Source organism: Neovison vison, chromosome 12 (genome assembly GCF_020171115.1).
Source record: "Neovison vison isolate M4711 chromosome 12, ASM_NN_V1, whole genome shotgun sequence".
Classification (NCBI taxonomy): Eukaryota; Metazoa; Chordata; class Mammalia; order Carnivora; family Mustelidae; genus Neogale; species Neogale vison.
The window spans coordinates 86,039,008-86,061,642 of NC_058102.1; the positions used below are offsets into that span (position 1 = coordinate 86,039,008).

At 55.5% G+C, this 22,635-nt stretch overlaps 1 protein-coding gene across 2 annotated transcripts in view; it reads right to left on the reverse strand.

Annotated features, from left to right (window-relative positions):
• Positions 1-1,034: 1,034 nt before the first annotated feature.
• Positions 1,035-22,635, reverse strand: part of NCKAP5L (NCK associated protein 5 like) — a 30,169-nt gene continuing 8,568 nt past the window's right edge. Inside the window, exons 2-13 of one of the 2 annotated variants that reach the window (XM_044226606.1) lie at positions 14,127-14,195; positions 12,899-13,027; positions 12,091-12,159; positions 11,928-11,966; positions 11,075-11,194; positions 8,152-8,265; positions 4,490-7,110; positions 3,450-3,612; positions 3,152-3,233; positions 2,483-2,791; positions 2,263-2,405; positions 1,035-1,937 (exon numbers count right to left, since the gene is read on the reverse strand). In XM_044226606.1, the coding sequence (XP_044082541.1) occupies positions 1,725-1,937; positions 2,263-2,405; positions 2,483-2,791; positions 3,152-3,233; positions 3,450-3,612; positions 4,490-7,110; positions 8,152-8,265; positions 11,075-11,194; positions 11,928-11,966; positions 12,091-12,159; positions 12,899-13,021 (3,996 nt within the window). In that variant the 5' untranslated portion in view covers positions 13,022-13,027; positions 14,127-14,195 and the 3' untranslated portion in view covers positions 1,035-1,724. The remainder of the gene's footprint in view (positions 1,938-2,262; positions 2,406-2,482; positions 2,792-3,151; positions 3,234-3,449; positions 3,613-4,489; positions 7,111-8,151; positions 8,266-11,074; positions 11,195-11,927; positions 11,967-12,090; positions 12,160-12,898; positions 13,028-14,126; positions 14,196-22,635) is intronic. The other variant, XM_044226607.1, reaches the window with a different exon arrangement.

Genomic DNA, 22,635 nt, shown 5'->3' on the forward strand with positions numbered 1-22,635 from the left:
TGCTGCCATCACAGACCATGTGGTCACCAGAGGGCCCCCACCCCCATGATGAACTGTCCAGAATCCCCACAAGGCCAGGGGTACCAAATGCATGCCGCCCACGGGGACTTCAGACCGTATGTCCCAGGGAGAGGCTGAGTGCAGGCTTGGTCTGGGGGGAACTCCACAAGTCACCCCACACCCACACCCAGCAACCTGGGCAGGAAGGAGGCCCGGCTAAGCCCAACTTGGCTGGCTGATGTGTGACGGTCTGGTTCACCTTCAGATGTGCCCAGCTCCATGCCCAACAGGAAATCCAAGGGTTAGGGAGCCACCCCCACCCCATGGCCTTTTCATGCCATCTGGGGAGTATGAAATTACTCCTAGAAGCCTAGACCCTTCCATAAAGCCTCATTCTTGGCCTCCCCGTCCTAAAGTGAAAACTTCAGAGCCAGGGGAACTCCTGGTTGAAGTCTGAGGTAGAGGGGTGCCTGGGTGGCTCAGTCGAGTAAGCGTTTGCCTTTGGCTCAGGTCATGATCCTGGTGTCCTCGGATGGAGCCCCACTGTCTTGGGGCTCTCTGCTCAGCGGGGAGTCTGCTTCTCCCTCTGCCTCTGTCCCTCCCCAGCTCATGCTGTCTCTCAAATAAATAAAAGAAAAAAAAAGGAGGTGGCAAGTTTGAGACCCAGCTGTGCTTTGCTTTCTGGCAACAAGAGGCTATAGACACTTAAGTCTGTCTACACAGCAGCCCCCAAAGCTCATTTTGCACATCCCATCCCCCCAGCACGTGCAGGAGTTGGTGTGCACGCCCATGGCCACCCTTCCCACAGACAGCCCAGCCTTCCGCCCTACCCCAGGAAGAACGAATCCCCCTGACCCCAGGAACCAGTCCAAGCCTAAGCAGGGCCCACTTCCCCAATGTTTAGTGACCTTCTAAGGTGACAAGGGCACCTGAGGCAAAGTCTAGGTCCCTGGGGTCCTGCAGCCTGGTGCCCACGCAGCCTCCACCCCTCTGTCCGACCCGGAGTCCTCCCAGAGAAAAAGCGGAGTCCAGGGCAGGGAGGGGCCTCCACATTTTATTAGGAAGAGGGCAGAAGCAGAGGCTGGAAGCAGAGCAGCCGAGTTCTTAACGACAGATAAATTAACCGCAGCGCAGGGATGGGGGCTGGGGACTGGGCCAGGCGCTTCAATATAAAAAAAACAACAAAAAGACAGACAAATGGACCCCAAAGACGTGGGGTAGGGAGGGCAGCACCATCCAGACAGCAGGGAGGACCAGGGCAGACAGAGAGAGAAGGCAACTTGACCCTTTGCCCCTAGACTCCACTGGCCCGGGGCCTCTGGGCTAGTCCCACGGGGCTCCAGGGCAGGGAGCGGCCGGGTTGGGCAGAGATGGCACAGCTGGCGGGCAGGAAGCCCAGCACCACAGGATGGCTCAGCCCGAAATGGGGAGCGGGGGCCAGGACACAGCGACCTTGAACCCCCAGTCCCTCGGAGGAAGAGCCTTACTCCAGGTGAGAGAAGGGACCAAGGGTGGGGTCTCTCCCTGAGCTGAGAGCGGTCATCTCCTCCACAGCAGCGGTGGGCAGTGGGGTGTGTCAGGGACCCCCTTCACCTTCTGATCCATCTGCCTCCTCGGTCCCTGCAGGGAGGGGCCCCACCTGCCCCAAGGGATGGGGCAGGAGGAGAGCTGGTCCAGTCAGTGGTTTCCAACTCCAGAGAGGGGCCGTCGTGCGGCGTGGCCCCTCAGCCCTGACTCCCACAGGAGGAAAGCGAATCGTAGAGGGAGTCGCTGAGAGACTCTGAGGTCTCCAGACCTGGGGGACCCCCACTGGCCACTCTCCCTTCCTCGCCCATGTCCGACGTGCTGGGCGTGCGGCTACCTCCGAATGCCGGGCCCTGGGGAGGAGGGGCTGGGCGGCTGGGCTCCAGGCTCCGCTTCCGGTCAACGGGCAGGGCCTAGGAAAGGAAGGGAAGCTCAGGAGGAGGTGCCTTTCACCTCCCAGCCGGGCCTGAGAGTGCTGGGCTCCTCCCACCTGATAGGGTGCTGCCCATGGGGCCCACCAAAGCGACTAGAGGCACAACTGAGTGTGGTCCTGCCGACGTTCTGCGGGGAGAAAAACCCTTTCTCCAAGAGCAATGTGAGAAGGGGCAGGTGGTTGGGCTGCCCAGAGGGGCATCCAAGGGAGCTCACCCTTCAGCCTCTTCGAAGACAGGAACTGGGCTCCCCATGTCATCCCCCCGCCCTCTGGGCCTGTCCCCTTTCCCCTCTGGTCATGCTCACCATGGGGGTCCTGGGCAGCCCCTCCAATTGTCGGGATGGGCAAAGAAAAGGGTCAGTGGAGCTGTTGGTTGCCCTTGCGTTGGGGAAAGTCCAGTTCTTAGCCAGCTGGACGGGAGGGGGAGGACCTGGGTCTTCACAGGGATCTGCAAGGGGACAAGGGGAAGGTGGATGGTGGCAGGCAGAGCTCCAGGATGACACACCCTTCCACGCAGACACTTACCGTCAGGACAGGGCTGATGGCCCCGGTGGCCAGGAGTGGCGGTGAGCAGCGCGGGGAAGGCCGGCATGCTAGGGTGCCGCCCACTCACCAGCAGCTCCTCTATGCCTGGCACCTCACGCTCCAGCGTGTGGGCACGGCGGGGGACTTTGGTAAGGGGTGGGGGCCGAGCCGGGGGCACTCCGGGTGGGGGGTCCAGCCGTGGTGGCTTTGTCTTGGGAAGATTCTTGCTGGGGGTCCCATTGCTGCCATGGTCTGGGGGTGGAAAGGTCCCAATGCCACTGTCCAGGGTTCGAGTCAAGGAGCCACAGGCTGGGGAGGGGAGGGGAAGTTGGGGATGTGAGGCCATGGTCTCAGCCCCTCCGCCGCCGCCTTCTGGCTTCCTGCCTCAGCCCAGGCTCCCCACCTGGTCATGGCCCCTCCCGGCCCAACCAGCTGTCAGTCCTGCCAGTCCTCCCCCTCCACTACCCTAGACCTGCAGGGATACGTTTGGGGGGCTGGCTGGGGACCCGAGGGCAGGGAGGGATTTAATTCTGTGCAGCCCCAATGCCCACCTGGCGCTTGGCCCCAAGATGGTGCTCAGGGCCTGGCACCTGTTACAGTGACAGGAAAGGAACAAAGTGGGCAGGGGGTGAGGGATGGGTCCCATCCTTGGCCCCTGACCCTGCTGACCTGTGAAGTGTGAGGTGGGCACTGGCTCAGCCAGGTTGTCCTCTGAGGGCATCTCTTCCCGCCTTCCTGACTCGCTGTTCGGCTGTGTGGGGGTACGGGAGACCTCAGGACCCCTTCCTTCCGCCCCCTCCCAGGCCCCTACCCAAGCTCCGTCATTAGGACCCTAGAGCCCACCAGCCCCCAGAGACCAAGAGCACACCCACCAGCTTCCACACCCCAGGGAAGTGGACCCTCCAAGGGGTGGGACATTGAGCCAGGCCACAGAGCCAGGCCCAATACCTAGCCGTCAAGAGCCTACCTTTCCAGGAGGTTTTCCACAGCCCTGAAGAGGCCCCACCAGGCCATTTCGAGGCCCACAGGCTGGCCAGGGGTTCTTGGGGTCAGAGGACACTGGCTGGAAATCGCCATACTCGGGTTTGGGCTCCCGCCAGTTCTTGGGCGGCAGCTCCTTGCCATCCACCCTACGGGCAGCAGTGTAGACGAAGGTGAAGGGAGGCCTGGGTGCATCCACTCCAACCTCACTCCCGCTGGTGGGGGTGGGTCTTGTGAAATCCCCATTGCTCTCTGCCCCCGGGATAGGGGATGTAGCCCTGGTGGCTGCTGCCAGCAACCCCTCCTGATGCTGGGGACAGGCAGAGACTCTAGGGGAAACCTCAGAGAAACAGCAGGGGCAGGGGAGATGGGACAAGTTCCCCAAAGCCATACAAGGTCAGACCCAGAGATCTCGCAATACCATTTGCTAGTAGATGGCAGCCTGGTCACCTCCTGTCCATACATGACACACCCCATCTGGTGCCTAACCCCCATGGACATTCTCCCTCATCTGGCCCGGATGAAGCAACCCCGAGACCAGACAGATGGGCCCTTCTCTGCAACCCTGCTCCGGCCACCGAATCTGAGTGGGCAAGATGGGAAGGGGAGCCCCCTTGTACTATAGGGCAGAAAATCCCAGAGTGAGCTATCAGCCCCCGGTTGGGAACCAGAAGTCCCCTAACTTCTTGTGCAGGCAGCACTTCCGGTGCCTCAGCTGACGCCAGAGACAATTTAGGAAACCGTGGATGGTCAGCTCCCCTTAAATGAGAAGCCGGGTCTTAGCACGTGCAACACCACACAGCCAGAGAGGGGTGGAGCTGGGGCACAAACCCCAGGCTTCGGATCCAAGACCCAGTCTCTCCTCTGGGCCAGGCTGTTAACCCCCAGCTGCTCTGGTGGCATTGTACTTGACCCCCTACCCTTTCTGCTCTCAGGAAAAGCAGTCCCAGCCCCAGGCGGGCCCAGGGAGGGAAAAGTGACCCCCCAGCCACTCGCACCCGCAGCCTGGTCCCCGGCCACCCTCACCTGTTGAGGAGCTGCTGCATGAAGGTGTCTGCGCCCTGGTACATGCCAGCCAGCTGGCCCTGCACCTGCCCCAGCCCGGTACTCGGTCCCGGGGCTGGGCCTCCAGGCCGTGGCCGCGCCCTGCTGCTCAGGTAGGCCTTCTCCTCCTCCAGGGCCCGGCGCAGGTCTTCCGCCTTAGCCATCAGCTTGGAGATGTTGAGACTCTCGGCCTCCAGTTTCCGGGCTTCCATCTTGCCCTCCTTCCGGAGCGGGGAGCCCCCGCCGGCCCCTTCCTTGCTCTTGGTGGTCTCGGTGCGGCGGTTCAGTGCCGGCAGCTTGCTCTTCTTCAGGCCGAACCAGCTCGCAATGCTGCTGGCATTGCGGTGCTTGGCCTCAGTGCCTGGCGCCCGCTCCTGGCCCTGCAGCCGCAGCACGTTCTCCTCGATGCCCTTCATCACCTTCTCCTCGATGGCCGAGTGTGGGGCCCGGCCCTCGGGGCCTTGGCTGGGGTCCACTGGGCCAGGGGTGGGGGCCGTAGGCTGGGCCGGAGCGCTGCCACAGTCAGCCCAAGGCGGGCCCTTCCCCTTGTCAGGCTTCGGGGGCTCCTTGGTGGTCGGTGGGGCCACAGGGCGCGGTACCACCTTGGTGGGTGACTTGGAAGGCAGCTTCGTCGGGCTGCCATGGGGGCTCTTACTGGGCTTGCCAAGGCTGGGGGCTGAGGTTGGTGCTTTGGCAGGGGTGCGGGGTGCCTGGGGGCACAGGGCCCCTGCCAGCCGGCTCTTGGCCAGCTCCACTTTGGTGAGGCAGCTCCGCGGTGAGACGGGCTCCAGGTCCACCCGGGCCCCCATGGAGTGGGAGGAGTAGATGCGGGCCCCGGGGTCTCCCAGGAGCCCAGGTTCTTGCTGCTTCAGGCTGCTCATGCCCAAGGCCACTGCCCCCCGCAGGGCCCCCTTGGCTTCTGGCCCCTCAGGAGGCCTGGGGGTGGGAGGTGCCACATCTCCAGGGCTCTCCCCTGACCTCCCTGCTCCCCGGGCCTTCTCAGTGCCAGGCTTGGCTGGCACCCCGTTTTTCTCCGGCCCCTCAGGGCCAGTCTTCAGTTTCCCCAGGGCCACCAGTCTGTCCCGCAGAGGGGTGTAGCCAGGATCCCCAGGTCGCCTCCCGGCCCCCTGGTTGGGTTTCTTGGATGAGCTGCTGGGGGTCCGGCGGCCAGGATGGGGAGACTCCGAGCCAGTTTTGTCCAGACTCTTCTCCTGGGCACTCCCATAGGAGCAGGGTTCTGGGAGGCAAGGGCTGGGGGGAGCTCCAGGACTTCTGAGGACCTCAGGGGCCCGTGGCACCTCCAGAGTTAATTGTGGGTAGGTGGGTACCTGCAGTGGGGATGGAGGTGGCTCTGGGGAAGGCCCCCTAAAGGTGCTCCGAGAAAGGTCCAGAATGTTCTCATAGCAGGGAGAAACCACGGGTCCTGGGGACAGTGTGGTAGACAAGGCTGGCGGGGGTGGTCTGAGCTGTGCAGAGTCCAGAGCTGAGGAGCAGGGGGAAGGGCTGGTGGGCAGGCCCTGTGCTCCCTCCGGGGACAGCTCTCCTCCACCCAGACCCCTGCGGGCCAGTAGTGGGGAGGGGCTGCCATCAGAGCCACTGTTTCGACAGGGAATTCGGGAGTTCCGGGGAAGTTGGGGGCTGAGCTGGGGGCCTCCTGGGCTGGGGACCTTCTCTGAAGCTGGAGGCAGCTTTAAAAACTTGAGACCTCTGGCTGGAGAGGGCAGAAGTGGCCCCTGGGCTTCCCCAGGAGAAGAGGGGCCAATTTGGAGCTTGCTTTTCACCTGAGATGAGGAGTAGGGGTGGCCAGGCCGTGAGCCGAGGGGGGCATCACCCGCACCCATGAACATGCTGAGGAAGGGGAGGGGCCCCTGGCCCTCTGAGGTAGCACCAAAGCCTGGCCTCTGGGCCTCTGGAGTAACCCCACCCCAAGCTGACTTGGGGAGGCCTTTGGACTTGGACAGCTGTGGGGGCCCCTGGTCTGGAGAAGATGGCTGCCCGGGACCTGGCAGGTCCCCACTGAGTGGGCCCGCAGCCCCAGCCAAGAAGGCCTGCAGGTAAGACTCTGTGTCCTCAAGGAGCTGGCCCAGGTTCAACTGTTTGCGGGCCAGGGCCCCAAGTAGGGTGTCCGGGCTGGGAGCCTCATTGGGGTCACCCGCCTCATCAGAGGAAGAGGAGGAGCTGCTGCCTGGGGCACAGGGGGCCCCAGAGCCAGTGCCTGGAGCCTGGGAAGCGCCCCTACCAGGGCCCCAGATCCGCCCAGCACCCTCTTCCTCCCCTGGGGCCCCCAAGAGGCGCTCCCAGTGTAGCAGGCCTCCCAGGCTACCAGGGCCTAGAAGCAGGTAGGGGGCCCAGGAGGAGGGTTCAGGTTGGGGTGGGCCACACAGCTCGCCATTGATGGGCTCTGGGGAGCCAGGACCCTCACTGGGAGGTCGCCACGGGGTGGCAGGCGAGCAAAGCAGCAAGGGGTCGGTCTCTTCCAGGGCTCTCAGCACCTCCAGGATCTGCGCTTTCTTTCGAAGGAACGGGGACAGGGCATCCAGGGCCAGCGGTGGGGCAGCTGGGGGTCCTGGGCCTCCTGGCCGTAGCTGCTGCTCCCAACATACCTTTGGGGAGAAAGGACGTGAGCTGGAGCCCATGTGCAGGCCCAGGACCTGAGCTGGACCAGACTGACTGTGTCAGGAACATAGCGGGCCTGGTTTTGTTGGAGTCCCCACAAGGAACGAACAGCTTCTCTGATAGGACAGCTCAGCTTCCTCAAGTCACTGGGCCCTGGTTAGCCCACCTCTTCCTCCTGGTGTACCTGGGGCGGGGTGCAGACTTCCCCCACTGCTATTTGGGTTAGCAGGGCTGACACCACCTACAAACTGGATATCTATGCTTGCCCCAGGGGAGGGAGGCCTGTCTGTTTTCCAGGCTCCAGAAAGAACACAGAGACTCAAGAAGGGGAGGCAATGGGGCCAAGTGCTAAGTCAGTCCCTGCCGGCAAGCCCAGGCCTTCTCAGGTCAGACAGCTGTGCTGCAGACCTGCTCCCCCGGGAGGCAGGAACTGGGGAAGCTCCATGGCAAGCCTCTCCCTGTTTCTGCCCAGCTCCTTCTTGGGCCCAGCTCCTCTGGCAAAGTGGTTAACTACCTGCGCCCTTGAGCCAGACTATGCAGGTTCAAGTCCCAGGTCTACTGCTCAACTAGTTGTATGGACTCAGCAAGTTTAACTTGAGCTTCATGGCATCGCCTATAAAATGGGGTGGTGATTATGCTTAACCTCATAAAATAAAGCAAATCAGAGAAGCAAAAGAATAAGTGAATAATAGTTCTAGACTTGAATAAATAGGCAATTGTAAATATAGGCCAAAAATTACTAAAAAATATGTAAGTGAGACCCAGGTGTGCAGCACCGAGTGAGAGCTCAGGAAAGGTGATCCACACAAGTCTACCACTAACTAACTTTGCTTGCAAGGCTAGCGATCGCCAGTGGGGTCCTGTTTCTCTCGGTCTAAGGCTGACCGCTGAGGGCTCACACCCAGACCAGCATCTGGGCCCCAGGAAGCGGGCCTTTCCCCTGGGACTCCTTAAGAAAAAGCAACGCAGTAGTGACTGAGGAGTCTGTTGCCAGCGAAACCACAGACCACTGTGCCCAGCCCTCCTACCTCTCTCTGCCCCACACAGTGCCCCAGAGGCAGCGAGGTTGTCGGTCCCTCAACAGAGCTCAGGGACGGGGAGGCCGGGGGCTCTGACGGCGGCTGGAGCGGCGTTAGTGGGATCTGCAGGTAAGAGGCAGAGTCAGCCCAGGGGTGCTCTGTCCAGAGACCCTGCCCCCTCCTAAAGTTCGGCCTTCCCCTTGGTTCTTCCAAGTCTGCTCCTTCAGGGGATGTCTCTTGGCTTCCAGTGTGGCTTCTGCCACTGTCCCCACCACTTGGACAGAGGAGCCCTGGGAGACCGTGCACAGGCAGAATGGAGTCATGTGGCCCCAGGTGACAGGGAGATGGGGCTGGTTTGGGACTCTGGAGAAAGAACAACGTCCCTGGGGCAGAGGGCAGTGGCCAGCCTAATTTGGGTGCCCCTGGAGACTCCAAGGGCACTCTGCTTCTCTGTGGGGCCCTTCCTGTTCTGACTGCCTGTGTCCTGAGCTTCCCCGGGACGGCTGAGACTAAGGGAAAGGCATTTGTTACTGGGTCGGAGAACAGAGGTGGCAGGAATTATCATTTCTGTCCTCCCCCAAGTGGTCCCTGAGGATGACGAGGGTACTACTAATCACCGGTCACTTCTTTCTTCATCCCTGAAAATATCGTTTTCATCTCTAAGGCATCTTGACTAGACAGGAGTTAGCTTTAAACTCCTGCCTCTGTGGCCTTTCTCCCTCTTCTGAGGGGGTTGGGGGTGGGGGCCGGCTACAGCTCAGATCCTCACTCTTCTGGTCTGGAAGCTGCTCGGCTATTTGTCTCCCTGACCTGGTTCGGTGGCTTTACCAACCCCTTATCCACAAAGCAGAAGTGATTTTTCCTTTTTCATCTAAAGCATCTTTGTGCTCCAAGTCTCCTACCCCTGTCCACTGCCTAAAGGACATGGTCTGGACCCCTCCACCAGCTTTCTGGGCCCAGCCTGCTGGTCCTTCCCTCCACTTCTGGTTCCCACTCACTGCCCCTTCGCACAGCCTTCATTCCAGCCCAGCCGAACAGCTTGCTTCTGCCGAGGTTACTCCCACAGGGCCTCCCTTCTCCCTACCCCCAACTCTACTTTTCAAATCACCTGTGCAGCAAGGTCCAGGTCCAGTGTCACCTCCTTAAGGCCACTCTGTGGCCTCTCACCCCTTTGGGCCCCCGGATGTTACAGCCCCGTATGATGGCTATCTGTGGACCTGCTTTAGCTTGGAGCAGTACAGCCCCGAGGGTTTCTGTGCTCGGCACAGACACAGCCTCATCCAATTCCATGTCCAATTCCATATACGTGTTGGCAAAGGCACTGCTCACTGTAAGAGCTTCATTAGCATTTGCTCAATGGAGCTTTCATCATAACAAAGCACAGCCTGAGAGTAACATTAATAATGATAAGCAGCTGCTAGTTATTGACCACGACTAAGGGCCAAACACTATATAGTATATTTCATTTCATCCTCATGACAAACAGCAACATAAGGATCTTAATCTTCACTTATGAGAAAAAAACTGGGGTTCATAAGGTTAAATAATTTGCCCAGGGTCACACAGCTAAGAATTAGCTCAGTTAGGGACCCCATCCAAGCGTATCTGAGGCCAAGGTTCATGCTCTTTTTATTATGTCATGTTACTGCTGGGGAAGATAGAGCCATTATTGCCCCAAACCCTCAAAGGCCCCAGATTTCATTTTAGTGATTTAAGGATGCTCCACACCTCTGTTATCACTGGTCACCAAGGAAAGGCATGGACAGAGTAGGCTTGGCTAGTGGGCTTAGGCCTCTGGGGAGTCCAGGTGACCTTGGTAGCAGGGACAGATCCAGGACAGGAAGAGCTACATGGTCACTGTCACCAACTCAGACCCAGCTCCGCACAGGCTTGGGAGCAGAGCCTCCAAAAAGGCCAGAGTGATGAGATGCCTCAACCAGGGGCTGGGGCTTCCCAGTGAGCTGTTAGTGTGAGCTCCTGCTTAAGGTCTGGGGGCCAAGAGCTGCCTGGCTTGCATCAGACAGGCATGCACATTCAGACAGATACACACAGAAGGTGCTTCTCTTGTTGTCAAGGTTGGGGGTGGGGCAGGGATATGCTGACCACAGAACCCAAGGTTCACCTCCACTCCCTGGGGCTGGGCTTGGTCCTCCCACCCCCCATCTCACCCAGCCTTGGGGCTCCTGATAGAGAGACCGCAAGTGACATCTTTTTCTGTTGTTTTAAGTCCAGTATAGAGCATGAACTCACTACCTTGAGATCAAGACCTGAGCTGAGATCAAGAGTCAGCCACTTAACCGAATGAACCACCCAGGCTCCCCCAAGTGACATCTTGACTGAGTTCAGGATTCACTACTAGTAGCTTCTGCTTTTCCTGGGTAAGGCAGGTCTACGATCAGGGGCTAGCGTTTGAGTACAAGCCTGCATGTCACTGGGCCAGCGTAGGCAACTATGTGCACACACAGAGTGACCCGGGGGGAAGTGCCTTTCCTGACCTCTCTGTGACACCCAGCACTGGGCGCCTTCCGCCCAGCCCCACCCCTGCCCCTGGCCAAGAAGAAGCAACTCGGTGGCCAAAGGAGCCCCTTGGGAGCTTGAAATCATTGCATTTTCAGCCTCCGCCCATCACCCCACACAGAGCCAGAGCCAAGCAAGAACCTTCTCTGTCAACAACAAGGGATGCCCTCCAGCGGGGCAAGGAGCACCTGGGAGGTGGGGAGGGCCAAGCTTGAGGGGACTCAGGCAATCTTCCCTTCCCCACCTAAGGCTCACATCTATCAGGCTTCCCCATAGGGCCACGGCTCCCAGAACGGAAGGGATGGCTGGTGGCCTGCTTCTTCAGGTGTCAGGAGAGAAGGAGGTGATGAAGCTGATGGGGCTGGGAGCAGCAGGAAGCAGAGGTAGGAGAAGGGAAGGTGAAGCTTGTGCCCACCTGAGGGAGGGAGCCTGTCGTCAGCTGGAGTTTCTGCTGAAACAGGGCACTCAGCATCTGGTTCTGCCGTTCCAGGTCAAACACCCTCTTCTTCAGCTTGATGCACTCCTCCCGCAGGTCCTGAGCCCGGGGAGGTGGAGGGAGACAAGGAGAGGATGGCAGGGAGGGGGTGAGGGGTAGGAGCCCAGTCTCCTTCACCAGAGTGACGGGCACTCCCGCTGTGCGTGCCCTTCTCCTGCAGCCTCCTAGTCTAGGGGGAGCTGAGCCTGCCTGTGTTGATAGCTGTCACATTTTCTGGGGATGATAAATTCTCTAAAGTCTACCACCCCCAGTGGGAGGTAAATCCCACTCCCTTTGGCATCTTTCCCATCCCTTGAGCCAACCCCAGCCTCTTAGAAACCACACATCAAAGAAGGGCCCATATAAGGCAGAGGAAGACTTGGGGGTCAGAGTGGCTCAGAAGTCAAGAAGTTCCCACAGTACTTGAGTAAATATTTAGATGCCACCTTATGCTCACAATATTAACACTGCAATCAGGGCCATCACGATCTGGAGAAGCCTGCTGGGTCCAGGACTGGGGAGAGTTCAAGCCCAAATCAAAGTTACTCAGAGACCTGGCCTTACCTAGCCCACCTGTGCCTCCAGGCAGAACAGTAGGGACCTGTCCGAGGTGGGGAGAAGGAGCCTTGTTGGAGGGTCAATAGTCCATTTCCACCAAGCTCCTTCCTCTAGCCCCTGCGTGAATAGGCTCAGGGGTCCTCAGGAAGGACTCCCCCTGCTATATTCAGGGCCTCTCTCCAGGGTGTCTGGGCTTAGGGGTGAGAAGATCTCCCATCTCCCCATGGCCGCTTACCTTCTGGTTTAGCAGTGCCTGCACCACATGGTTGGCAACCTGGGGACAGAGGGCCCAAGGCAGAGCTTCAGCCCATCGGCCTCTGCCTGGAGCACTGACAGCCCGTGCCCCTCCCCGCTTCCCCAGCTCCCCCTGCATCAGTCCCCCTGGAGACCTCACAGACCTCATCTAGACAGCGCTCATAGGTCTCCCGCTGATTTTCATTGGCCTGGGCAAGCGCCGAGTTCTCTGCCTACAGGAGGGAGAAAGAGGGCCAACAAGGAGGCTCTGGGATCATTCCTCCACCAGGGCAAACTCCTTAGTGAGGAAAGGGAAGCATGGAGTCTACCAGCTACACCAGCTCTGGCTGGATTCCCCATAGCAAGGCCTACAGAGACGGATGGAAGGCATCAGAAAGGCAGAGCTGAGATAGCTGGTTTTCTATAAATCCCAACCTCAGTCAGGGAGGTTGGAGGGACTGCAGAGACATGGTGGCCAAGAGGACCTAAGCTGGGAGGTGCCAGAGTAATCCTTGTTTCCCTGGAGGGAGGGCAGAGGAGGCTGAAGGGAGGAGGGCAGTGTCTTAAGAACATGGCGAAGAGCTTGGTAGAGGGATCCTTGTCCCTCAACCCTTAAGTCCTGGGTCATCTAAACCCTTCTTCCTGGGGCCTCTGTGACCACACCTTTCCTAGACCGGCAAGGGCATGAAAATTGGGGGGAGACAAAGGGTAAAAGGATAAAGAATGGAGCCATCTGGGGGCCAGGACAGCCCTGCTCCTGTGCATGCTCTTGCCGCAAGCTGCACCCCCTTCCCCCCAGTCCAGGTTGGAGAGCTCAGAGCAAAGAAAGGGCTTCTCAGAGGAGCTTTGCTAAAGAATGTTAGGCTCTGCTCCAGCCCAGCAAAACCGGTTGAGAGGAAGGTCCACCCACATGCATAAAGCCTACCCAAGCTCCGGAGGGCCCTGCCACCCCCACCCTGCCTGGTGCCCCACCTCTAGCTCCCGAAGTCGGTGCAGCAGCTCCTGGCAGGTGCCCGGCTCCGTGCCGCTGTCACCACCCTCTCCCGGCCTCGGCTTTCCAGGACTCCCAGCGGGCTGGTCCATGGCCTCTGACATCGGGCCCTGGGAACACGTGAGAGACACTCAGCAGGCTACTTCAGGGCACAGGGCGGAGAGTGGAGGAGGAGGACGACAAAACCTCGTCAGCATTCTGGAAGCTTAGTGTGACTGATGGGCCACTGACACTGTAACAACTCAGGCTCTTCTGATCCCAGGACAGACATACTCTTCCCATTTTAAGAACGGAGACCATTGTTTTACAAGCCTCAGTCCCTGCGCTCACCCTACCACAGGTCACACAGACGCTGGCCAATGGCCAAGAAAGCTGAATTCTCTGCTGCAATCTGCCTCAAACCAGCACACTCCACCTTCCAGGCACAGTGGGAGTGAGCCCTCTGCCTCACCAGCTCCCTGCTCCTGGCCAGGCCCCAGTGGCCCAGTCTCGGGGTGCATGCCGTTCCCTCTGCAGGGGTCCTCTGACACCTCCCCGCTTTCCTCCCAGCAAGTCCTTCCTATGTATTCTTCAGGGTTCCTGCTCCAAGTCCAGGTCAGGCACCGTTCCCTCGCGGTTCTGGAACCGCCTTCCCGGGAGGGTCGACCCATGAAGGCAGGGACTCTGCATTCATTTCCCTGCCCAGACTCCCACTCCTTAGTGGGCTACCTGGCATGTCTGGGACAGACTGATGACAAGCAATGACTCGCTTGTCACTGCCTGCGAACGGCACAGCCAGGCTTCTGTCCTGTGTCGTGACATAGAGGTCATTGGACTGTGGCCATAGTTCCTGGCTGTACCTGACAAGCCTTTGGCTGCTATTTGAGTTGCAATTTCTCTTCTAGAGGAAAGTCCTCATGTCCTTCTTTTGCAGAAATAGCGCAGAAATTTCCAGGAGATGGGAAAACCCTTCCTAATGTAAAAGGGTGGAGGCCCCCAGTCCACCACAGATTATGTGCCTCTCTGACCCCCTGTAGCCCCCACAAAAGGAGCTTAGCACTTTCAGACCAAGGAAGAGAGGAGCCCTCTAGCAGCTCAGTGGGCAGGCATCTGAACCACCCCTCCTCTGTCCCCCGCAGTGAGGCGCAGGGAATGCCTTCCCTACCCCCCACCCTTCTCCTCCAGTCCCCCTCTGTCCCCCACAACAGGCACAGGCTCAAAGCCCCTCACCTGTCTCTGCCTCCTCACCCAGGCTGGCAGCCAGAATGGTCACGCTAGCAGCCAGAATGGTCACCTCACCTATGGAGAAAGAGGGAGACGACATCAGTCATGCATTCCACAAGCATTTACTGGGCTCCTGTTGTGTGCCAGGCACTGGGTCTTGGGGATCAACAAGCCAGAGAAAGCCCTGCCTCTATGAAGCTTCCATTCTACTGGGGGTGGGGGCAAATAATGCACAGAGAAGCCAATGGACATACGTCAGGTCCCAATAAGGCACCGAGAGGTGACACCAAAACAGAGAGCTCGGGGACATCCAGATGAAATCCTGGAGCAGGAAGAGCACTGCAGGCTGAGAAAAGAGCCAGTGGAAAGGGCCAGCTGTCAGCTGGACATCATTCAGATACCAAAGAGGGATAAGCAGCAACACATGAGGCTTTATGGCCCGTTGGCAACACACACTGGCTTCTTTAATCCTCACAACCACAAAGGGGATGCCATGCTCTTGGCAACACCTATATCAGAACTAAGGAAACCAAAGAGCAGGAAATTACGCTCCCAGTGGAGTGTATCCTGTGTGCCAAGCAGCGTGTTGGCACTTTCTCGGACACTACTGCCCCCAATCCTAACTTTACGAGGGGAGGCACCAGCCGGGGTGAGGGGGTGGTGCCCGCAGGTGAAGGAGGCTACCTGAGACACACAGCTGTTTCACGAAGCCCCCCTGGCCCGCCTCCCTTTCCCCCTCCCTAGCCGGGCCTCTCTGTACACATGTAAGTTGCACTGTAAGCTCCTGACCTTTGATAAGCTCCTTGGAGTCTCCGGGCTCCCGGAGCTAAGCCAACAGGACAGATCTGGATGAGAATCCCGACTCTCCAAAATCTGTTTCTTCACCTAAAAAAGGGGCCTAAGAATACTTAGCCCAAATGGATGTTGGAGAATGAACTGACATCGTCTGTGTAGAGGGCTTATATGAACTCTATAAATAGGGACTTTTCACGAGCCTATCCCGACAGGGCAGGGTGTGAAGTCCTGCCTCGTTCCCTGCCCCTGCTGGATGTTTATCTGTAAGGAACCCCGAGGCCCAGGCTCCTCCCTGTGGGGTCTGGGCAGTGAAGGCACCATGGCAGACATGACTGTGATACCCATTAACCCTGCGCTCAGGGGCTCCCTCCTCCTCAACCTGCCCCCCGACCAGCTGCTCACCAAGCCTTCACCCCAGAGGGAGAAAGGGCTGATTGCAAAAGGAGAGAACCTTCTTTCCCAGTGAGAGAGACTGTGTGCCCGTGTATGGAGGACAGCGGGCAGTGGCCTTCTGAAAACTGCAGGAAAAAACTTAGAATACTTATTTTTAAAACACTCTACAACAATCTCAAGTCCTTTGTTATTTTAACATCATGAAAAATGTATTGAGTATAACTTCATTTGCTCATGACATTATCGTGTTTGGTATTTTTAGAAACGGACGGGCTTGGAAAAAAATGAAAAAAATTCAGGAAATATCCTCCTTCCCACATACATAAATAGGGGTTAAAACCAAAAAAGGCCTCGGGTTACCTCCACCACTAGAGTTAAACCCTACCCCAGCACCCCAGCACGCCCTTCTCCTCCTCTCGTTATAGGCTCCCAGTGCCCCCAGTGTGTCCTATCTTTCCCCTCAATCCCCTCACCCTTTCTCCCTTGTGGATAGCTCCACGGGGTAGCGGGGGATGGGAGAGACAGACCCAGGAGGGTGAAGGAAAGCAGCGGGGTGAACACGCAGTGTCCAGGGCCAGAAAGGGAGGAAGATAAAACTGGGGAAAAACCCATGTCTTTTGAGTTCCCAACAGTGATAGAAAAAACCAAACTACGGGCGAAGATGCTTTGGGAGAATATCTTTTCCTTAAGAAACAAAAATAAAAACGCCTCCAGGAGGCCCAGATCGTGCGGATTGGCTGTGGATGATGTTTGTGGTCAAGGACGGTGGGGACCCGATATGCAACCCCTGGCCCCACCCTGGGCCCTAGAGCTGACTGCCATCACTCTATCCATCTAGTTTCTGTGGACCCCAGGGCGGGGAGGCCAGAGCCCCGCTGTGACCTGGAGGAGACCCTCCAGGTGATAAGCCACCCCAAAGCAGCAGCTCTGTCACATGGAATGGTCTCTGCCTCCCCAGCTGGGCTTCAGAGAGGCTCCGGAAATGAAGACAGGCTGTGACTCAACCTCACTTTAGGGAGAAGCTTTCTGCCCTCACTTGGGGTGGTCTGGCCAACCCGGGACAGAGCGGCCTTCTCTCCATCTGCAAGGTCACAAGCAGAGGGCCAGGAAGCCAGCAGCCCAGACTGCTTGAGTCACAGGGAAGAGGCCTGCATTTAAACTTGGTGCCCAGAGCAGGGCAGGCTATGAGCAGGATCACAGTCAGAGTTCAAGATTTCTATGGCGGAAGAAATACTTCCTACAGCTTCTCTCTCTTCTAGAATATCTAAAAAGCTGCTACCACCTCAGCTCCCAGTCTGAGCCCAGTCAAGAATCTGGCCCATCACCATCTGGGTTTTTGGCCTAAATCTCATGGGGGAAAAACCAACCCACATTTGTTCCCCAACAGCTATCCCTGCCGGGCGTCAGTGGGGTCCCTCTCCCGGGGGCTGCACACCCCCCTCTCCCTCAGGCCCCACAGCTCCTACTCACAGCTTCTGGGCTCAGCCCCACCCCGAGCCTGGAAAACCCCCAACCTGGGTTCTTCAGGATGGCCCTGGCTTCACACATTCCTCCCGTGGTCCCACGACACGCCTGGATGTTGGATGTTGGGTCTGGAACACATGATGTGGGCCACGTTGGGTAGAGATGGAGCTGCAGCTTGAACTGGAGGCTTCTCCCGCCAGAACTGCCAACGGGCAGCCCCGCCCCCCACAAAGGCCTGATTCAGAGGGAGGTGACCTCAGTGCCGAGGGGAGGGAGGGAAAGGAAGGGAGGAAGACCAGAGCCTCCTGGGCCCTCCTTCAGTGGGGGTGGGGGGCTGTTGGCAGCAACCAGGGACAGGGAAGGGGGAGCAGCTGCTCAGAGGGCTCTGGGTAACCTGGGGACAGGGCTGGCTCAGCCTGATCACTGAATGAATCTGGTGACTTGGTCTCTTCAGCCCAGGCAGTCACAGGGCCCCAAAGAGAGCTGACTGCCCCGGCCTTTCCATCGGTCAGAGCAAAGGAGTAAGATCTGCAGCGCCCACCCTCTGCCTAGCCAGGGAGCAGCCAAGACCCCTCGCTGAACTCTGGGCCCAGGCCTAGGAGGAAGGGACTAGAGAGGTGGCAGCAAGCCTGTCTTCCTCACTCCCTTGCTCCCTCATCCCGGCCCTTAGCCAAGGACTCTGGGCCCTGATGAGCCCCTCACTCACCAGCTGTTCCCCCCAGAGTCCTCTAGGGACAGAAGCCAGGGACCAGGAGTTGGGGGAGGGTGGGCAGCTGTGGGAAGGCAGAGATGGAGAAGCTCGCTTTAATAGCAGAATCATCCGTAACAACAACCGTTTCCCCCCTGCTCCCCCCATCCCCCAGCTGCTTTCTGGAATCCCCGTCACACCCAAGAGTCCACTTGTAAACAGCGACTTCTGAACCCAGAGCAAACACTCCTTTCCAGACATATCAGCCCGGGACTGCCGTGGGTGTGGGGAGGGAACACAGGGACTGCTGCCCCAGGGCATTCCTGGCCTCAAAGTAGCCACCTTAATCCCAGCCCAGAGCATCCTTGAGCCCGAAGAATTCCAACTGGTCTCCTCCCCCCACAGGGAAAGAGGACAGACAAGAATTTCCTTCCCTCCTCCTGACAACTGGCCCCAGGACACAATAGCCCCACTGAGAAGCATGTGTCCATGGGGAAGGGGCCTCTGCAGCCCTGTCCAGCTTCCTCTTCACAAGCACTGCAAGAACCTCCATCCCTTGTGTAGGTTCTTTCTGATCCACAGTAGGATCAGTCCCCCAGCCCGCCCAGGCAGGCAGGAGGAAGGGCAGTCCTGTTGAGCCCCAACACCCCTTACCTCCCCTCTCCCAGCCCACAGCATAACCCAACAACAAAAAAAGCAGCTGCTGGATGTGGGGAGAGGGAAGGCGCTCAGAACACAGACACTGAGGGTAGCCAAGTCCCCACTGACCAAAGCCTAGCTGGGCCCGTTCTAGCCAGCAGGCAGCCGGAGAGTCTGGTCCCAACACTGCAATTTACTTCCTGTGTTGCTTCAGGCTAATCACTGTCTCTCAGGGACAAGCTCCTTTGGGCCAAATGGAAGCTGTTCTAGAACACTGGTTCTCAAAATATGGTCCAGGGACCCTGACGTTCTTCCAAGGAATTCACAGAGTTGAAACTATTTTCATACTACTACTAAGACATTATTTGCTTTTTTAGCTCTCATTCTCTCATGAGTATACAGTGGCATTTTCCAGAGACCACATGATATGTGATATCACAACAGACTGAATATAGAAGCAGATATGAGAATCCAGCTGCCTTTTATTAAGTCAGACATGACATATATGCAAGAACATATATGCCATTCTTTTCAGGTTTTTTTTTTTTTTTTTGGTCCTGGAAAATACATAGTTACTTTTCATAAAATATGTTAACATATAATGGGTTTATTATCTTAGTTAATTAAATTTTTAAAACTCTCAGTTCTAATTTATATGACAGTACATGTCAAAAGGTATAACATATATAAACCAAAGTTCTTTGGGGTTCCTCAATTTTTAAGAGGTTGGAGGGTCCTCAGGCCAAAATAGTTTGAGAATCACTTTTCTAGAAGTGTTGTCCGGTAGAACTTTTCTGTGATGATGCAACATTTATTCTGTGCCATCTAATACGGTAGCCATTAGCTACATGTGGCTATTGAGCCCTTGAAATGAAGCTAGTTCAGGGTGCCTAGGTGGCTCAGTTGGTTCCAGTCTGCCTTCAGCTCAGGTCATGATCCCAGGAACCTGGGATTGAGTTCCTGCTCAGCAGGGAGCCCACTCCTCCCTCTCCTTCTTTCTCGCTTTCACACTCATGCTCTCACATGTTTTCTCTCTCAAATAAATAAATAAAATCTAAAAAAAAAAAAGAAGAAGAAGAAGAAGAAAAAAAGAAATGAAGCTAGATCAACTGAGGAAATGAATTTTAAGTTTAAACAACCACATGCAGTTTGTGGTTACTGTCCTGGATGGTACAATTCTAAAAGATCCCTAGGATTCCCTGACTTGAGCCTTCTAGGTCAATGCTTTTTCCCACAGAGTCTAGAGGTTGAGGATAGAACAGGATGGGGTTTGACACTCACTTCTGTCTTTAGGCTTTTGCTCACACTGTTTCTTACTCTGTCCTCACCGAAGGAAAGCCACCCCAACCAGCTCATCAGCACGGCCTGGCACTCCCACCGAGGTTAACTGCTAGAGTTGCACTCTTATCCTCTAAGGGCTGCTTCACACCCACTCCGCTTTCCTCCACTGCCTGTCCTCCTTTCCCCAGGGGATTAAAGCCAGCAGAGGGAAAACCCCTAAAATCTGCCACTGTCATCCCAGGCCCATCAGAATCCTTGCACCTCCCCTCTCCCCATCTCCTCCTGGTACAGCAGACCAGCTGCCGCCTTCCCAGGCAAGGCCAGTCCTTCCTGCCCTGGCCCATCCCCACTTAGGTCTTCAGCATTCCCTCCTCAAGGGACCTTTCCCATCTGCCTTAAAGCTTCTCAAGTGTCTTTCATTTACAAAATAATTTCCCCCTGACATTTCCCCAGCCAGTGCCCTCTTCTGCCCTTCCAATTCAAACTTCTAGAACCAAACCAAACAAAACACCCAGCCTCACTTCTCACTCCTTCCTCGACTCTGTCCAACGTCAGCAGTTAACTGCCTCAATGCTCAACCCAAACAAGATTTTCCCACCCCTGTCGCCTTCTCAGGCACAAGTGCCCCTGGTGGCCACTTCCTCCTGGACTTTTTTTTAAAGCTTCGAGACATAGTTCACATCCCCTATGACTCACCCGTTTAAAGTGTGCGATCCAGTGGCTCATGGTGCAGTCACAGATCTAGGCCATTGTGACAACTGTAGAATATTTTCATTACCCTTTAATTAGCACCCCCTTGCCCCCTGAACTAATCTGTTTTCTGTCTATAGATTTCCCTCTTCTGGACACCTCAGATGAATGGACTCAAACAGGAGGTCTTTGTGACTGGCTTCTGTCACTTGCCTCATGTCTGCAAGGCTCAGCCATGCTGATGCGCGGATCAGCACTACGTTCCTTTCGTTGGCCCGATAATATTCTGACGAATAATTGATGTGCCATCAGGTCTTTATCTCTTCATCTGTTGATGGATGTGCTTCCACGTTTTGGATCTCAGGAGTAGTGCTGCTGTGAGCGTTCGTGTGCAAGTTTTTGTGTGGATGCAATTTTCACTTCTCTTGGGTGTGTATACTCAGGAGGGGACTTGCTGGATCACATGGTAAGTTTAGGTTTACCTTTTGGAGGAACTGCCACATTGTTTTTCAAAGGGAAGGCACCGTGTATGAGGTTTCCATTTCTCCAACAGTGTATGAGGGTTTCCATTTCTCCATGTCTACTGTCTGATTCTCGAATTCTAGTCACCTGAGTGTGAAGTGATCCCTCATGAAGGAAATAGTTTGTATTTCCCTAATTAAGGATGTTGAGCATCTCTTCATGTGCTTCATGGCCATTTGTATATCTTCCCTGGAGGAATGTCTATTTAGATCTTTTGCCCATTTTTTATTTCTTTATTGGTTTTTTTAAAATCAACTTATAAGGATTTTTTATATATTTTGAATACAAGTCTCTTATAATAAGATATATGACTTGCAAATATTTTCTCCTATTCCATAGCTTGTCTTTCACTTTCTTGATGGTGACCACCTTCTCCTAGATGACTTTTGCCTGGTCTATGATGCTTTCCCCCTCCCCCCGCCATCTTGCATCTCTACTTCTATGTATATGTGTGTGTATTTTAAAACTTTGGTTTTGTATGGTTGTGTATACACATACACAACTTTAAAAAACACAGACACAGCAATGTTCTCACTGTCCTACAACCTTCTTCAGAAGAACAACTAAAAAAAAAAAAAAAACCAAAACCCGGAACCACAGACTTTATTTGGATCTTCCCGGTTTTTCCATTGATGTCCTTTCCACTGATGTTCTATTCCAACATCTAATCCAGGATCCCACATTGTGCTTAATCACCAAATCTCCTTATTCTCCTATGATTCATGATAGTTCCTCAGTAGTCTTTCATGACCTTGACATTTTAGAAGGGAACTGATCAGGTCAGTATTTTGGACAGTGTTTTCCTATTGGGATTTGTTTGGTGTTTTCTCCAGTGAGACTGAAGTTATTAATTTTTGAGATAGAATACCGCAGAGGTGATGTGCCCTTCTCAGTGCATTGTATCAGGGGGTATAAAGTTGAGATGTCTTAGGACTGATGAGATTAACCTTGAGCAGCTACTTAGGTGGTATCTAGTGGGTTTATCTGTTGTAAAATTACTATTTTTCCTTTTGTAATTAATAACCAGTTTGGGGGGCAATACTTGGTGACCATGCAAATACCCTGTTTCTGCTTCAATTTTCACCCACTAATTTTAGGATTCACTTGTAGGTCTTGCTTACAGCAATTATTGCAGTGTTCTAATGAAAATTTTTGATTTCCATTATTCCTTATCCATTTATTAACTAGAAATTTTCTGTAAGGAAGAGCTGTCCCTAAGGTGCCTGGGTGGCTCAGTTGGCTGGGCACCTGCCTTTAGCTTGGGTCATGATGGATTGAGCCCCATGTCAGGCTCCTGCTCAGCCAGGATCCTGCTTCTCTAAATCTCCCTACTTGTGTGCTCTCTCTCTGTCAAATAAATAAATAAAATCTTAAAAAAAAGGAAGTCCCTTCTCTGCCTCTGATTTACTTAATTACACATTTATATTAGCATGAACTCATAGATATTTTATTCATTGGATTAGAATCCAATATTATCATCACTTATTTCATTGCTTAAATTTCAGCTTTGATCATTAAGAATTCTCTCTGGTTGGTTCCTCTTCTTTCCACATGCCTCCATTTAAAAAAAGTTATTTACCCGGGTACGTCCCCCTTTGGCTCAGGTCATGATCCCACATCTGGCTCCCTCTCTCTCTGCCTCTCCCCTTCCCACCTCCACATGCCTGCTTTTTCTGTCTGAAATAAATAAATAATATCTTAAAAAACTGTATTTACTTTTGAACATCTGCTTGCTTCCTGGCATCATAAGATATTCCAGACTAATCTTATATTTTCCCTGCCATAATCACTTTTCCAAGGAGCTCCACCAGAGCAATCCTCTTTCTAAAACTGTACCTCTGATTGTGTCCCTACTGCCTCAAACCTTCCCATGACCTCTGATTGCTTTGGGGACAGACCAAAGTCCTTGACACAGCGTGGAAGCCCAGCCCCGGCCCCAGAGCAATTCCCCCGCAAAGCTGTCCTGAATGGACAGTCCACACTGACTGCAGCTTCTTGAGGCGCCTTCCGCAGGAGGGTGTCTCCAACCATCATGTGTCCTGT